The sequence below is a fragment of the Elgaria multicarinata genome, chromosome 7 (assembly GCF_023053635.1).
Source record: "Elgaria multicarinata webbii isolate HBS135686 ecotype San Diego chromosome 7, rElgMul1.1.pri, whole genome shotgun sequence".
NCBI lineage: Eukaryota > Metazoa > Chordata > Lepidosauria > Squamata > Anguidae > Elgaria > Elgaria multicarinata.
The window spans coordinates 81,962,471-81,979,505 of NC_086177.1; the positions used below are offsets into that span (position 1 = coordinate 81,962,471).

Consider the following 17,035-nt stretch of genomic DNA (forward strand, 5'->3'; position numbering starts at 1 on the left):
TCAGTGACAAGAATTCATCCAGCTTCTCTGTAATCCCCTTGTCCTCCTTCAGTCCTCCTTTAACTCTATTGTTATCCAACGATCCAACTGCCATTGGACCAAGCTAGTTTCCTGAGTCTGATATATTTAAATAATTGTCTATTGTTGGCCTTGATATTGTTAGTGATACTTTTCAAAATGCTTTTTTTTTTCCATCCCATGTTGTCTGCTTGCATCACATTTGTGCAAGCTTGTGCTTCTTTTTGGTTTCCTCATTTGGGCAAGACTTCCATTTTCTGAAGGAAGCCTTCCTTTCTCTAATAGCTTCCTTGACACTGCTTGTTAACCATGCCGGTGACTTGGTGCTACCTTTCCTAATCTGTGGTATACATTTTAGCTGAGCTTCTATAATTGTGATTTTGAGTAACCTCCAAGCATTTTGAAGGGATTTAACCCCCTTGACTCCACTTTTCAACATCCTTTTCACTAATTTCCTCATTGTTGTGAACCACCCAGAGAGCTTTGGCTGTAGGGCGGTATATAAATGTAATAAAATAAAATAAATAAATAAATAAATAAATAAATAAATTTTAAAGACGTTTCCCCTTTTGAAGTTAAATGTGACTGCGTTGGATTTTGTGGGCAATATTCAACTTAAATATAAATTTAGTCTGATAGCACTCTGGTCACTGTTTCTAACTGGCTCAACAACATTTACAGCTTGTACTAAGTTCTGGGTGACAACACTTGGGATTAAATCCAAGGACACCTCCCCCTGGTTTGTTCTATGACCAACTCTTCTAGAACAGAGTCATTTAGGGCATCAAGAAATTTAACATCTTTGTTGTGACTGGTATATGCATTTATCCAATCAATGTGCGGATGATTGAAGTCACCCATTATTACAACACTTCCCTGTTTGGAGGCCTTCCTGATTTCATTTTCCATCTCAAAGTCACCCTGAGCTTCTGGTCTTGGTGACAATAGCACATTCCAAGCATTAAATTTGTTTTGGAGCCCGGTATTGTCACCCAGAGCGCTTCTGTGGAAGAGTCTACCCATTTTAGGTGTTCTACTCTGCTCAACACTATGCCCTCTTTGACGTACAGAGCAACACCTCTCTCAGTACGTCCTTCCCTGTCCTTTCCACTAATAGACCCTGAAGGTCTCATCCAGCAACCTCCCTGCTTCCCTTTCCTTCTCTAAGTCAGCAACCTTGGCCCTCAAGGGAACAAATTTTTTTTTTGCCGGAAAACTTAGTTATTAGGAGAAAGTAAAGAATTTATTTATAGTTATTTATTTACAGTTACTTAGCATGAGTAGCCCTGGCTTCCTTGCCCTGTTGCTAACCTCACACAATTGCTTAACTCGCTTGTTTGCTGATGCTTTGTCATTGGGGCTGAGATGCTTCATCACTGGGATTCCTCACGCTTGCATTTATCTATATTTCCAGATTTGTTTTGCTTTCAACAAGCCCTTTTCTTACTCTTCCGTCACCCCCGCTCCCCATTTTCTATGTGGACAATATTACCTACCTTTCAGCCATACCCTGCCAGTAAATTTTAGCTTTCAAAATGAAACTGTCAAAGAGTGGGATGAGCAGTGCTGAAAGTTATGGCAGCAGTAGTGTGATTTTTACAACAACTTTCCTTTTCCTGCATTTGGCTTGGCACAAGTTTTAACACTGCAGCTGTCTTTGATAGTTAGATTTTAGCACTGCTTAAATTCCTTGTCCGACCAGGAAGAACTTCACTATTTGTATTTCTGCCACTTAAAAAAAAGCATTTAGAGATTTCTCTGGCATTTACTTATTACCCACTAACAGAAAATCACCACAAAATGAAATAAAATAATGTTGCTCTCTTTCAAGCAGCTATTTGTCTTATATTACCTGCCAGAAAAAACCTCTGTACATTCTGACCCAAAAGACGGAAGGTTAAGTGCATACGAAAGTGTGTCATGATTTTGGGTTTTGTGACCACACATTTTCAAGTGAGATGTTGGTTTTATTGGTTTCTTCACTCAAATATCAATGCGAAATGTAAGGAACATAAAAATACCATATATTTGTAATCAAAAGCTTTGTTGGAAGGAAATGAAGATTTCATTTTTCAGAAGGAAGAGATAGTTGAAAGTAGGTGTAAAGCCAGGTTGACTGTACTAAAGAAAGTAAATTTATTCTGAGTCACAACACATTATCTAAAATTAACCTCTCTTGGGGTGCAAGTCTATGCATGTTTAGACAGAAACAGCACCCAGCATTCCCCACCGAACGTGGCTACCATAGGAACAGATAGGCCCTTGGTGTGATTCAGCATGGCTGTTCTTATGTTGTTTTGTAAGGAACTTTCTTAAGAAGGATGTGCTGACAAAATATGTTCTAATAATAATAATAACAACAACAACAATAATAATGGGTCTTTAAAAGTTGCTTAAGGGTTTGAAGTAACAATAAACTACCAGCGAGGGATTAGCGGACAACATGTTTTTGAGAGGTGCAAAATGACTAGATAAATCTTAAAGAAAAATGGTTCCACACACTCATTTTACTCTGAAATTAAATTACGTGGCAATAAAATATGATTGCATCTTGCAGTTCTTATACAGTATTATAAACACAAGTTGGAGAATACATATGTGGCTTTTCATAAGATTAAAAATCTTGTTTTTATCTTCATAATCCTGTTGCACTGTGTGTATCTGCCAGAAGTGTTCTATAAGCAATAACGTGACACCACATTAGGCAAATGTGAAGCCTAATCCATTGCATGTTTACTTGGAAGAAAGTCACACTTTGTTCAGTGGAAATTGCTCCCAAATAAGTATGCAGGGAATTGGGGTCTAGGATACGGATGTCATGGGTGCCTGAAGAAACTTCCACGCGTCCATCTCCCCCTTCCGACCCTTTTGGGCACCCGTTGAGCACCCGAGCCCTTGTCCATCGTCTCCTCTGTGCACAACAATGGAGGTGTTTGTGCCTTTGCTCTTGTGTAAATGGGGCCTTTACAGCCAACATTCATGCAACGGGGCAAATGTGCAATTTCCAGAGCCTCCATTGTGCGCAACAATGGAGGCTTCGAGCAAGAGCAGATGGGCTTGTGGTGGCGTCAGATACTTGCCGAGCCTCAAAAAAAGCTTGTGTGCCACTGTGAGCAGGGTGGGTGGCAGCAGGGTGAATGTCTGACAAACCGACGACATGGGTAAGTCCATTTCCCTAGTCTAAGTTTGTTTACTTCTGTTTTAGAGGCCGAGGGAAAACTAGAGTCACATTAAAGTGGATTGCTACCCTTCATCCAGTCCATTTCCAGTTTCCTTTGAACTCTTCCCTGTATAAACAAGTGTGAGAGAATATTAAGAATCTAAGCTAATGGTCCTCCACAACTAGGAAGGATGTGGCTTTCATCATACATATAAAGGTGCTTTAGTTTCACTCACCGAATTAGCAGAATGTGAAATTTTTGCCTTTAGAGCATTTTCCTGCCAGCCAGAATGCTGAAGTTAGTATACACATTCCAAAACACATGAGCCCCCTTCACCCATTATTCACATGAAGTGGCAAAGTGTGAAGAAGTGGGCTAGAGGGCCTGACCTCACCCCTAAAAGTGCATGGCTCCCCAACTTCTCATTACCACTGATGTCTGAGATGACAATGCCCACATGAAAAAAGACTTCTACGTGTGTAGTCTTCCCTGGGTCTTGGAACCCTGCGTGATCTGGGGAGGATCCTCTGCCCCTTTCCACACACTTTTTTCCTTCACCTTTTTCCATTGCTCTGTCATAGCAGTAATGTGCGAAGTAGGCTCCTGATTTCTAGTAATCATCAATTTCCTGAAAATGGACAGTTTTATGTTTCCATTTAGAATTAACAGGCATAGTAGACCCACAAATAGTTAAAGTATTACCACAATAGCTAGATAAATGTAGTCGAAGGCATCCTGGTCACTAGAAAAGTCTGAAAACAGAACATTCTTGCATTTCACCAAACTACTTACATGAAAACTCCACACGCATAGGAAATGCCAAGCCAAACTACACTATACATGGAATAGACTACATGTATGCAGGAGTTTCCCCCAATCACATGCTTGAACAAGCTTCAGTTTGGAAGGGGGAGTTTGGCAGGGCCAGCCAGGTATATCTCTAAAATTTTAGTAGTAGTATTATAAACACAAAGAAAAGAAAAATACATGTGCCATATTTATTGTCTTTCTGGAATGATGCCACCATGTGACATATTAAAACAAGTGCTTTGTTCCAAGCCTGTGTTGGCTGTTCTCAGAAGTATAGACCTTTCTAGCTCCACTCTAGAGCTTCTACTTCCTGCTGAGGAGAATTCTGGAACAAAACCGTGAATGACCATACACATGAGTGATCCACCTATGTTTCTAATGATAATCACCAGGAAAGTGTGGCAGCCATACAAGGCCTCAACCAACTATGGTCAACTGCTAGCTAATTAGAAAAGAGGTGTGTGTGTGTGTGTGTGTGTGTGTGTGTGTGTGTAAACACCACAATGCAGATGCAGAAATTGAGACAAGCTCTGGTGCTGGGAAAAAACTTATATTTAATGATTTGTTGCTGTTGTTCAATACGCTCTACATGTTTCGGATAAAAATCCTTCCTCAGGAGCTACAAATTTAACTGAAATGCGAAGAGCGTACTGAAGAATTTTTTTATTATTATTAAAGATAAGGGTTTTTTTTTATCAACACCAAAGTTTGTCTCACTTTTCGCATCTGCAACTGCTAGCTAATGCCACCACTTCCGAAAATACTATAGCTCTATCTGAGAATTACACCAGGATCCAACTCAAGTACCTTCTCACAAGGAGCAGCTAGTGTAAAAGGAAACAGAAAGAGAAGCTGACGTTCTGAGCTCTAGTTGCAACAGCAATTGCTACAACTTACTCAGATAAGGGGCAGATACTGCGGAAGCTATTGAGAAAGGGGGTGGGGTAGGGGTGGGGGCAAGGAAAGCCGTTTCAGGGAAAAGCTGTAAAATGGGTACAGGTTATCTGAAAGACCGTATTCTCCCCTATGAGCCTGCCTGTGCTTTGAGATCTTCTGGGGAAGCCCTTCTTTCAGTCCCACCATCATCACAGGTGCACCTGGTGGAACACAGGAGAGAGCTTTCTCGGTGGCTGCTCCACTGCTCTTGAACTCTCTTCCCGGGGAAGCTAGACTGTCTCCCTCCTTGATGTGCTTTTGGAGGCAGGCAAAAAACTTTTTGTTCTGGCAGGCTTTTGGCGATTAATATGGGCCTTCGTCTGCGCTTTTAAAATTGTCATGTATTTTAAATGTTTAAATGTTTTTATATTGGAATATATTTTTAACTTTTGTATATTTCTATTCATAGGTTTTAAAATGTATATGTTTTAAATTTTGTAAGGCCACCTTGAGCCCAGTATTGTGCAAAAGGTGGGATACAAATAAATATCATCATCATCATCATCATCATCATAATCATCATCATCAATTTGTGTCAGAGAGAGAAGTACTAGGGTGCGGTAAGTAAGTAAGGTCTGACAGAGTAAAGAATGAGAGCAAGGATCCCAGAAAGAAGCCTCTAAGTTGGTCAGTAGAAAAAGATGTAAGTATGATGGGGTTAGCAGGGGAGCTACAGGTATTAAGGTGTTCTGATATTGCCTGCCCTTCTCATAAGCCTTTGAGCTACAAAGAATCAATCATTATAACCTGTACTGTTAAAGTAGAGAGCTTTAATCTGACCCCTTATTGTTGTCAATGTAAATACTCCTTATTTAACAAGCCTTGCTTTATAAATAATCATATCCGTTTTCACTTCCAATGAACAGGTTGTAATGACAAACTAGTATTTATTCAACATACAGTATAATTTTCACATTAAGTTCAAATTAGATGCATATTTAAGACCTTTAATTTTAGGCAACAGCTGATGCCTGGTGTAAAAACTGTCGGGCGTGGAGGGGGGAATGCTGCTGAAAAACAGTTAATTCCACATGCCATATTTTTCTGGGCTTTATGCAATTTTTAATTACGAAGAATAATTGCATGAAAGCAGGAACTTTATTCATAATTCATTTCCCACCTGAAATCTGTAATGTCACTATACTGGGAGAGAAGAAATTATTATATGACACAGATTACATGAAAAGCAAGATAAGCAACTGATGCTTAAAATAAGTAACTCTGATTAGAAAGGGAAAAGGAGAATGAAACAAGAACACAACCTCACTTCCCACCTTTATGGTACCTCTGTCCTCCAGCAAAGGTGCAGGAAGAACATCTGTGACCTTTGCAGGGTATTTGCAGTAATCATGGCATTTCAGGTCGATGGGGTAATTGCAGTTTGATGAGGTGGCTGGGGCAGGAGGGAGCGGAGCTATCTTTTCCAAATAATACGGCTTTGGTCCAGTTAGTCATGCTCAGAGTAGATCCATTAAAATCAATGGGACTTAAGTTAGTCATGACTGACTTGTGCCATTGATTTCAATGGATAAGCATAACTAATTCTGGATCCAAGCCATTGTCTCTGTTACATGTTCATGTAAAATTGTTCCCAGTGTCATTTTTAACAGATTATTTTAAATGATCAGCAGCAAGCTGCTGAGCACACTGGCTTCCATTGGTTTAAAGGTAAAAGGAGGAGATGGAAAAACAATGTGGCAACCAATGAGGCCCAGCATTGGGCAAAAGGCGGAATATAAATAAATATAATAAATAAATAAATATTATCAAATTTAAGCATCTCACTCAAAAAAAATTCTCCCCCATCTGAATATCCACCCTATTCTTCAGGAGGGTTTTCTCCATCCCTTCAAAAACTCCAACATTCACTGGACTGACCGTCTGGATCTGCCCTAGGTAGAAGTACAGCTTTTTATATTTCATTGTATTTAATGCACAAAAACTGCACAACTGGCAGCAGCATTTTATGCATATTTATTCAGATGTAATTCCCACCATGTTCATAGGTACTTACTCTAAAATAGGACTCCAGCAGCGGTACATCTAGAGGTCACTAGGTTGTCTACCCCTGGTCCAAAGTAAGGATTACATCTTGAAGATATTTGTTTCCCAATACTTTCATAAATTTCCATTAAATTTTCTCAGTATCGTACTTTCCCGATTTTCATATTCTAAATATACTGGCCATATCCTGTGCATGCCACAAAGAGAGGGGCATGCATTTTGTCAAGGGATTTTTCATGGGCTCCTGGAATGATTCAGGTGTCAGTATTGGAGATTAAACTGCCCTGAGTTGTTGTATCCGATTTAATGTGGGCATGTCTGCATGAATTGTCAAGTATAATGCTGTTTCTGTAAATCAAGAATTTATATGGATTGTGTCCAATGCCACTAGGGGCATATCTACACCAAGCAGGATATTCCACTATGAAAGGCAGGAGTCACACTACTGCTTTATAGCAGTATTGAAGTGCACTGACAACTGTTGGGGCCCATTGACACATACCATTTATTTATTTATTTATTTATTACATTTCTATACTGCCCAATCGCCGGAGCACTCTGGGTGGTTCACAAAAATTAAAATCATTCAAAGTATAAAACAACAGTATAAAACCATAATATAAAATACAATATAAAAGCTCAACCAGATAAAAACAGCAGCAATGCAAAATTACAAATTTAAAACACCAAGTTAAAATTTATTTATAGACTGTTAAAATGCTGGGAGAATAAAAAGGTCTTCACCTGGCGTCTAAAAGCATATAATGTAGGTGCCAAGCGAACCTCCTTAGGGAGCTCATTCCACAGCCGGGGTGCCACAGCAGAGAAGGCCCTCCTCCTGGTAGCCACCTGCCTCACTTCCTTTGGCAGGAAGGAAGACCTTAGGGTCCGGGCAGGTACATACGGGAGGAGGCGTTCCTTCAGATAACCTGGCCCCAAGCCGTTTAGGGCTTTAAATGTTAATACCAGCACTTTGAATCGTGCCTGGACCTGGACTGGCAGCCAATGAAGCTGGAAAAGGACTGGCGTAATGTGGTCTCGTCGGCCAGTCCCTGTTAGTAAACGTGCTGCCCTGTTTTGTACCAGTTGAAGTTTCCGGACCGTTTTCAAAGGCAGCCCCACGTATAATGCATTGCAGTAATCCAAACGAGAGGTTATCAGAGCATGGATAACTGTAGCTTTCATACTACTATATCCTGCTTGGTGTGGTTCCTGCCTTTATATCCACTATAAAAGTGCATATACCACTTTTATAGTGCAATATCCTGCTTGGTGTAGATGAGCCCTAAGACTCCTGAAAGGTCATGGAACTCTTTCCTCTTTTGGACAATATTTTGGACAATATATTTAACTGTAAAAGGTGAATATTTACGATTTACAGGAGGCAATTTAATCCAGCAGAAGCTTCCATACGCAGAGTGGGAAGGGAGATGATTTTTACTGATTCCCCACCCCACCCCCGGCAGTTCCCCACACCACCTTCCACCTCTTCTGAAGGGTCACCCAACCCTTTATTATTATTATTATTATTATTTATATAGCAACATCAATGTACTCTGGATTAGATGGGAAATGGGACTACAGGCTGAAACAGAATTAGTGACAAGGCGGAGGGGGCTACAGAGCAAAGCAGAATCCATGGCAATTCTCTCCCTTCCCATTCTGCTGACGGAAACCTCCGCTGGATCAAAGTACCTTCCATCAGCAGATGGACATCGTTGGATACAACTCAGTATCTATAAAAAAACTAAAAAGTAGTAAAACTCAAAGATGGAGGCAGGCGGCCCTTCAAGTATCCAGGTCCTAAGCAGTGAAGGTCTTTAAAGGTCAAAAACCGTCTGGAAATGCACTGTGACTGATGCACCATAGGCATGGTATGACCACAATGCTTTGCCCTAGTTAGCAATCTAGCAGCTGTATTCTGAACAAACTGCAGCTTCTGAATCTTCAACAACAGCCCCATTTAGAGTGCATTACAGTAGACAAAATTGGAGGTTACTAGCAGCATTACTCATACTTGCAGAAACTCCTTCTTCAAATACTATACTTAAAAAACAACAACTCCCATTCCAGATCCCAGAGGATTCAAGAGAGAAATCTGGGACTTTTTCCAGCCAATAGTCTCATCAGTTGCAGTGAGTAGCATTTTATACAGAGTTTTTTTTTAACCTGAGGCTATCTTAATTCTGATTCAAATATGAGCATTTCTATCTTGGAGAAAACAGGGCAATTCCTGGGAATTACTTATGTATTTGGTAAATAACATTTGAAATTAATAGCTATCTAGATCTGTCCCAAAATGAAATATTCTTACAAGTTTCTTAGTCAATTTTTTACGCGAGTGTTCTTTAAGTGCACTCCTTACCTTTAAAGAAAACAAAATTTCCATCACTGTTTTCATAAACTGCATCAATACTTGGAGGAAGTCCCCTCCAGAAGTAGGTAATCTGCATGGGGTATCCATCCATCACCCTGTTATTTCTGACACGCCAAAACCACTGATCCTGGAAACAAACAAATGCACCTTTTATTACATTTGGAGGTATCTTGTTAGGCTCATCATATTTTCAGAGACACAAACCATTATTTAGCGTCACCTTCAGGCAACAAACTTTTATATTTCACTTTTTCATTGTCTTTTAAAATTAGTCTTGGCCTATTAGAGGCCTGAGATCTACCAAAGACCCAGCGCAAGCATAACATTCCCAATCTCCTAACCAGGGCTAGAAAATTCAGGGTGTTGTGAGCTCACTTGCTCTCTTCGCCTGCCCTCTCCTACACAAATCCTCCTCTCCAGTCCATGGTTTTGTACTAAGACTAACCATGATTAACACAAAAACACATTCTCACCTGATCAGAGTTTGCAAACACACTTCATATTTGGGCTACAAGGCCAGTCCTAGTTTGTGTAGTAGTCTTTGCAAACGCAGACGTAATGCTACACTAAGGTTAAAACTAATCATGGAAAAGAGTTAGGATTTGTATATGAGAAAGGAAGGGTGGTTGAGTCCATGGCATGCTCCTTATCCTCAGACCATGGTTTGGAGATTTAGGATGTTACATCTGCACCTGAGCCTCAGCAGACAAGAGAAAACAAAGTACTTTTGGCAAAATATTATGCTTGATTTTTAATAATAAAAGGTGCATTCAAGGGTACAGTAGAAAACTGTGCCTACCTTTTTCTATGCTTCTAACTCAAAATCCAGAAAGAAATGCCGGTGCAACTTAAAATGAAATGTAGGGTACTATGTGTATAAACAACAGAAATCACCTTCAAACTCACTTTTACTCTATTCTCTAAGATAATTCCAGACAGGTGAACTGACCTTCTACACTAATATGACTGGTTTTTTTTAATGTCTTGTTCTATTTCATTGCCGTGTTGATAAATCAGTGTATCATTTTCAATTGATATCTGATGCATTGGCAATGTTTAAAGGTTATCAGCCGATTTCCACATCATTTGTTCTGGTATTATTATTATTATTATTATTATTATTTATTTATTTATATAGCACCATCAATGTACATGGTGATGTACAGAGTAGATGCCACAAACTGCTTACACAATCTACACTTGATCCCATCGTGTCCATCTTGCATAATATCTCATTATCTCAATCCTATGAATCAGGATACTTTTTCAGACACCACACTGAACTCCTGCATTAGGTCGGTGATAACCTTTCTTCCCTGGTTCCAGGCTTTGAAGAGCCTTCTGTATTGTGCATGAGCCCAAACAGCTTCTTCTTTCTTCCTTTGTGTCATGGTTCCAGCTGGCCAAGCCCACAACTGAATAGCTGGACCAGACTCTAAACCTGAGCCTGGGCCTTCACAGACATTTCTCCTTGAGCCTGAAGAGCAAAGTGCCTCCTGCATTGCTACATCTGCCCAACAGCACAGAGAGTGTGCCAGGTAGGAGGCCACCTAGCAGAGAAAAAGCAGCCATATTCGATCCTTTAAGAGCCTAAACAGGCATTACTTAAATCCATATCTAGAACCTAGGTCTTTTCATTTTTACTCTATAGTAGGTAGATGATCTTCAATTCAGATATTAGAAGTGTTCTTACTCCCTGATGCTAGGATCCCATCTGGATCCTGCCTGCCAGTGTTTACTCTAGAGTGAAAATGAAAAAAGAGAGATGTAGTTGCTACATACAGATTTAAAGAAATGACTGGGCTTAGAGAGTCTCCATTCTCTGAGTAAGTGGATGGAGCTTAGAAGGGAAGGGATGGACTTGAAACAGTAGCTCAGAAGGCGTCTGTCTACTTGTCCAGTCAGAGTAAGTTGCTTATTGGAGCAATCTATTATGCTGCCTTGAGGGTACTAGATACAAAATAGATGAGAGTGCTGAGCACTTCATAGGCCTAAGAGGCTCTGGAGAAGGAAAATGAATCTTCCCTGCAGAGTTGCATCTTATGGGTCTCCTCTGAAATGCATGGTCATGGTCACCTGCCCTCTTCCAAAGCTCGGAGGGGAGAGGCCTACTGCTATTCTTCTGCCATCCACTCCTCTCAATGGCTGCTGTTAAAGACACCTCTTCCCTTTCATTCCTTGGAGTGAGAAGAAAGATACTTCTTGCCCCTCTTAGCTCTAGGAAAGACTCAGCACACAAACCACTGGTGTTCTCCGCAAAGCACCCACTATTTTCAGTCAGTTTGGTCTGAAAGAGGATGAACTGGCAGCTCAAGGCAGCTCTTATTCTAAGTACTCCTTAGTGCTGAGAGGTGCTGGGAAAGAAGGAGAAAGAGGTCAATGTGCTCAGCACTGGCTAGTGCTGGGGAGGGAGGATCAGGGGGCAGCATGCAGCTCAGTGGATGGATGGTAGGAAGGGAAGTGGGCCCTTGCCCTGGTGTGATTTATGGATTCCTGGTAGCAAATCTCCATGTGCCTCTTGGGCCACTAACTACCACAATACAGATATTCCCATTTCCTTGGAGGTAAATTTATGATTTGAGTGTGTTATGTGAAACAGAAAAACCAATATCCCTCAAATATTTGTAATTTATAGAAATACGGCAACATTAAAGCCCTGCTCTGTGATGTGTTTCTGTATGACAGTTAATGATTAATCCCTTTATTGCTTTTTCAAATGAGAGTCATAACCTTACAAGAAATAAAACCCAAAGCACAACATGAAAGGGAAACTTGTCATGTTTCTATGACAGCCACGTTTTCCCTCAGAAAAAAAAAAAGCCCAGCCAAATAATAACTGGGATTTTCTAAGGCTGAGACAGCTCTGATTCTCTCTCTCTCGTATGTGTGTGGGTACCAATGAAACCAAAGTCCCAGTAGGACCAACAGAGGAAACTACAAGTCTGAGCACCACTGCAGAACTTCCAGAGATCTTCAAGCCTAGCCCCAGCACCAGACCAGCACCACTTTCTACAAGAGCCCCACATTCCAGGGAGCCGATTCATAGGGCAGTATCCAATGGACTGCTTACCCCCTTGGAATTCTCTTGTGCCCTGCCATTTCTGTTGTGCAACCGATGGGTCCCACTGATTTCATTGTGCAAGTGGGACCTACTGTTTGTGAAATGGAGATTTAGCACTTCTGGGGGTAACTGGAAATGAATGAAAATGCTCATTTCTGGATTGGGACAGGTCGCTGGAACTCCCTTATGAGAGCTCCACCATCCTGCCCCATTCCAGACACAAGCGTTTTCGCTTGTTTCTGGTTGCCCCTGGAAGCATTAAAAGCCCATTCTCCAAGCAGTGGGCCCTATCTGTGGCTGGGAATTGGTGGGACACAAGAAAATTAGTGGGGGGTGTAAGCAGCCCTTTGGATATTGTCCCTAGGCTACATGTTCAGGATTGCTATGCTTCAGACTAAATACGCTTAACGTTTGCTGAGATAGCCACAGTTATGCTTGGGATTCCCTCTTGAAAAAGTGACCTGGCTATCAGAAGTATTACCAGATGATATGCCTGTCAGGTCCAGGGAGAAAAGGTGATTCAAAGCCTGCTGCCTGGGGTAAACAGGAATTTGAAATATTTCTGTAACCTAGAAATGGTGATGTCCTGCACTGTATCCTTCTTTGAAGATGTATTGGTTTGCCAGTTGCATCCCTGTGTAGAATTCACCCCCCACTATTATTCAATATGCAGAGGAACTTACTTTGCATCCTGACATCATCATGTTGTGAGTTACCCCATTGATAGTCAATGACTTGGAGCAGGGATAGGGAATGGCTCACAGTGATGACATCAGGGCAGAGGGTATGTCTTTCTTACTACACACGAGATCTTGACAAGAGGATGCTATTTTTGGTAGCAGTCCTGTGGTTCTGCTCTTAAAGATGGCCAATTAGGGCTATAGGATTGAAAAGGCAAGGAAATACTATGACTCACAGCAGTACTAGGTCTAATCAGCCCATATATTAACTATATATAATTGCGCCTATTTCTCATACTATTTTTTTTCCTGAAGGAAAACTTCATAAACATTTCAACATAGTTTTTATTAGCCTTTTTACCCATTCCTACCTATGGCACCTTTATCTCACACCCCTTCTCACGTCATAAAGTTTCTCTGGTTTGTTAGACTATCTTTCTCTACTTTAGCTACTCTGTGCTGCTGCAAGATATACTGCAGCACTTAAGGAGGGACAGTAAAGCAATTTTTAGGATTAATTGCCTAACTTCCAGAATGAGAAAAAAGGAAAAAGGAAAAATTAAATTCTCTCTTAGAGAAACAGATATCTAGAAAGTCCTCACTGAAGCATATTTCTCAAAGTCAGCGCAGATGTCAGCCACCTAAAATTTTATTTAAGTGCAAAAGATGAGGTAAGGGAGCCTATGGAGGGTATACGTTAAGGGAAGGCTGTTCAAAGTGGGCATTAGGAAGCACGTTTTCACTCAGACAGTAATAAATGCCTGGAACAGTTTTGCAGACTAGGTTTTTGAGGCATCATCCATCAAAGGAGGACTAGATGCTGCTCTAGGAAAAATGATGTAACTATAAGTCTCATAGGGCAAATGCCTTTTTGTCATCCCTAAAGATTGGGTTTGTTGTTTTGTTACTACTTTCATTTTATTTTTTTAAGAAAAAGATAAGCTATTTTAAAAAATGACATGAGAACACAGAAGTTGTTGAAAACTGTGATTTGACTGATATTTCTTTCATCCTCCATTAGCCCAGAATTTTCTTCAATAACCTTCTGATCTTTAACTCAAAGCAATATATTCCACAATACTCAGTTGAATTTAAGAACAGAAGAATGTAAAAACAACCAGGGTGGATCAGACCCAGGGTGCATCTTGTCCAGCATTCTGTTCACACAGTGGCCAACCAGCTGCCCACAGGAAACCCCCAAGCAAGATGTGAGTGGAAAAACCCACCTGCCCATGTTCATAGGCATGGATGGACTCGCCCATGCTCGGCTCATTGGTCACTCATTAAGCCACCCCATTGCCCCTTTCTGCTTATGGAACCATGCTGTCAAAGCCTTGCAGTAGCTTCCTTGCAAGTAAGAAGGCCAGGAGGTCTTGACAGCCGGTGGGGGCAGGAGTCCCTGTTGCCACGCAACAAATGCTCATCCTTTCCTCCTTGCAAGGAGGAGAGACAAGTGTTTGGCACATGGTGATGGGCACTCCTGCCCCTGCTGACTTCCCTATTGTCATCCTCCTGCCACATTGCCACTGCCATGGTAACCAAAATGGGAGGAGGGAAGGGAAGGTGCACTCCTTTCTCCTCCTCTTCCCCCTTCCTGGTTATATCCCACTGATGCCACTTGCCATCTTGCAGAAATTCCACCTTTTTTGCACAAATCTCTGTCCTTTTTTGTCTCCTTTTGGAGGATTTATTTCTTTTGGGGGGGGGCAATGTGTAAGTGTGGTGTTCCATTGGTGCCTGAAGAGGTTTCTCCTTCAGCAAGGTTTTAAAACTGTTGCCCTTTAAGTTGCTAAGTATTATTTATTGGCTGAGTTTCTTTTTTTCTTTTTTTTTGCTTTACGTCATTTGTACTTATTGTTGTGTTATGTATTTTATAATTTTAATGATTTTTTTTCTTATTTTAATTCTGACTGTTAGATTTTGTCATCCCAAAATGCAGGACATGGAACAATGGGCTCAAATTATAGGAAGCCAGATTTCGGCAGGACATCAGGAAAAACTTCCTGACTGTTAGAGCAGTATGACAATGGAACCAATTGCCTAGGGAGATCGTGGGCTCTCTCACACTAGAAAACATTCAAGAGACATCTGGACAGCCATCTGCCAGGGATGCTTTAAGATGGATTCCTGCATTGAGCAGAGGGCTAGACTTGATGGCCTTATAGGCTCCTTCCAACTCTACCATTCTATGATTTCCCTAGAGTCTTCTGTGTTATGGACACTACTCAAACCTTCTCACTTGCCTTCGAATAAACCATACAGAGCAACATACCAAAGAGGCAAGCTAGAAGTTGACACATTAAAAATAAAGTTAGCACAAACAGCACCGCCCCCTCCTCCACATTCCAAAATCTGAACTTAGTGAAGGGTCTGACAGCCATGCTGAAGGCTCTGTTGTTTTGTAAAAACCTTTCAATCTACTCGTTATCTGTCGAGAAGCTATCTAATCTATCTTTCTGGCTTCTACCCTTTCTGAATATAACCCTTAGTGCAGCAGAAAATCATAGAGCTGGTGTGTTCCACTAAAGCTAAGAACTTGAATCCAATTTTATCATGCCAGCTATTTTTTTTTAATCACCACTGACAAAAAGATTTGTTCAAATACTCTGGCAGCGTGGCACTGAAAGCCTCTAATTTTCTGTTCAAGGTACTGTATATGCATCAGCAAGAGAGCTGTGGGACAGACGTGATGTTGATACAATGCTTCCAGAACCAGGTCTCTTTACATTTTCAAGAAGAAGGAAAAAAGAGGGCAATTTTGCACAGCAGTCCTGTCTTGACATGTAAAGTCTTTATTTTATTGTGACAATATCTACTTTAAAAACCGGGCAAAAGAAGTAGTTATATTTAATCTCCCCTTCTTGACCTTAAACAGTGAGGCCCGTGACAAAATAGAGAACCATTTAATGCTTCGAAACAGCTTCTATTTTATTTTTTCTACTTCCACACTCAAAACTAAGGACAGGTCTATACTTTATGCCATTAATGCAGAGATTAGCTGAAATAACCTCCATGCAACAGCTTATCCATATTGTAGGTATATGTATCAATCCAGCTAGGAGTTTCTGCGTTATATCTCCAGCTGGGTGAAGGTGCTGCATTAATAAGATTTGGGTTCAAATACCCACTGAGTCTTAAAGCTCAACAGATGCCTTTGGGCCAGTCACTAGCCCTGTTCAGGAATTTGCGTGAATATGTAACAGCTTAAAGTGGGTACAGGGATGGGGTTGTATACATTGGGCCCGCCACCTACACCTTTGGAGGTGTAGGAGGCAGGGCCTGTGTACACTGCCCCATCTGTGTACCCACTTCAAACCCTCATGCATTTAGGGCTAATTTCTCTCATCATTACCTACTTCACAGAGTTATTGAGAGAATAAAGTGGAGGTCATCTTGGCCTCCTTGGAAGGAAGGTGGGATGCAAACTGGACTGGGATTGCGGGGAAAAAATTCCCCTATTGATCCCTGGTTTGGCTCCTTGCAGCTGCTGTTTGTAGATCCCATTCACAGATGATGATGGCATTTTTATCTTTATTCCTCAAAGGAACCCAAAGCATCTTAGAAAGCATCTTGATAGGCTGGAGTGCTGGGCTGAAAACAACAGAATGAAATTTAATAGGGATAAATGCCAAGTTCTACATCTAGGAAAAAGAAACCAAATGCACAGTTACAAGATGGGGATATTTGGTTCAGCAATACTACATATGAGAAGGATCTTGGAATTGTTGTGGATCACAAGCTGAATATGAGCCAACAGTGTGATCTAGCTTCAAAAAAAGCAAATGCTTTCTTGGCTGCATTAACAGAAGTATAGCTTCCAAATACTGATTCTCTTCTATTTGGCAATGTTTAGACCTCATCTTGAGTATTGCATCCAGTTCTGGGCACCACAGTTAAAGAAGGATGCAGACAAGCTGGAGGGGGTTCAGAGGAGGGCGACGAGGGTGATAAGGAGTTTGGAAACAAGCCCTATGAGGAGAGACTGAAA

At 41.0% G+C, this 17,035-nt stretch overlaps 1 protein-coding gene across 1 annotated transcript in view; it reads right to left on the reverse strand.

The window, feature by feature from the left end:
• Positions 1–17,035, reverse strand: part of MMP16 (matrix metallopeptidase 16) — a 205,171-nt gene that overhangs the window by 20,124 nt on the left and 168,012 nt on the right. The window contains exon 7 of the mRNA XM_063130914.1: positions 9,295–9,433. Within this exon, the coding sequence (XP_062986984.1) occupies positions 9,295–9,433 (139 nt within the window). The remainder of the gene's footprint in view (positions 1–9,294; positions 9,434–17,035) is intronic.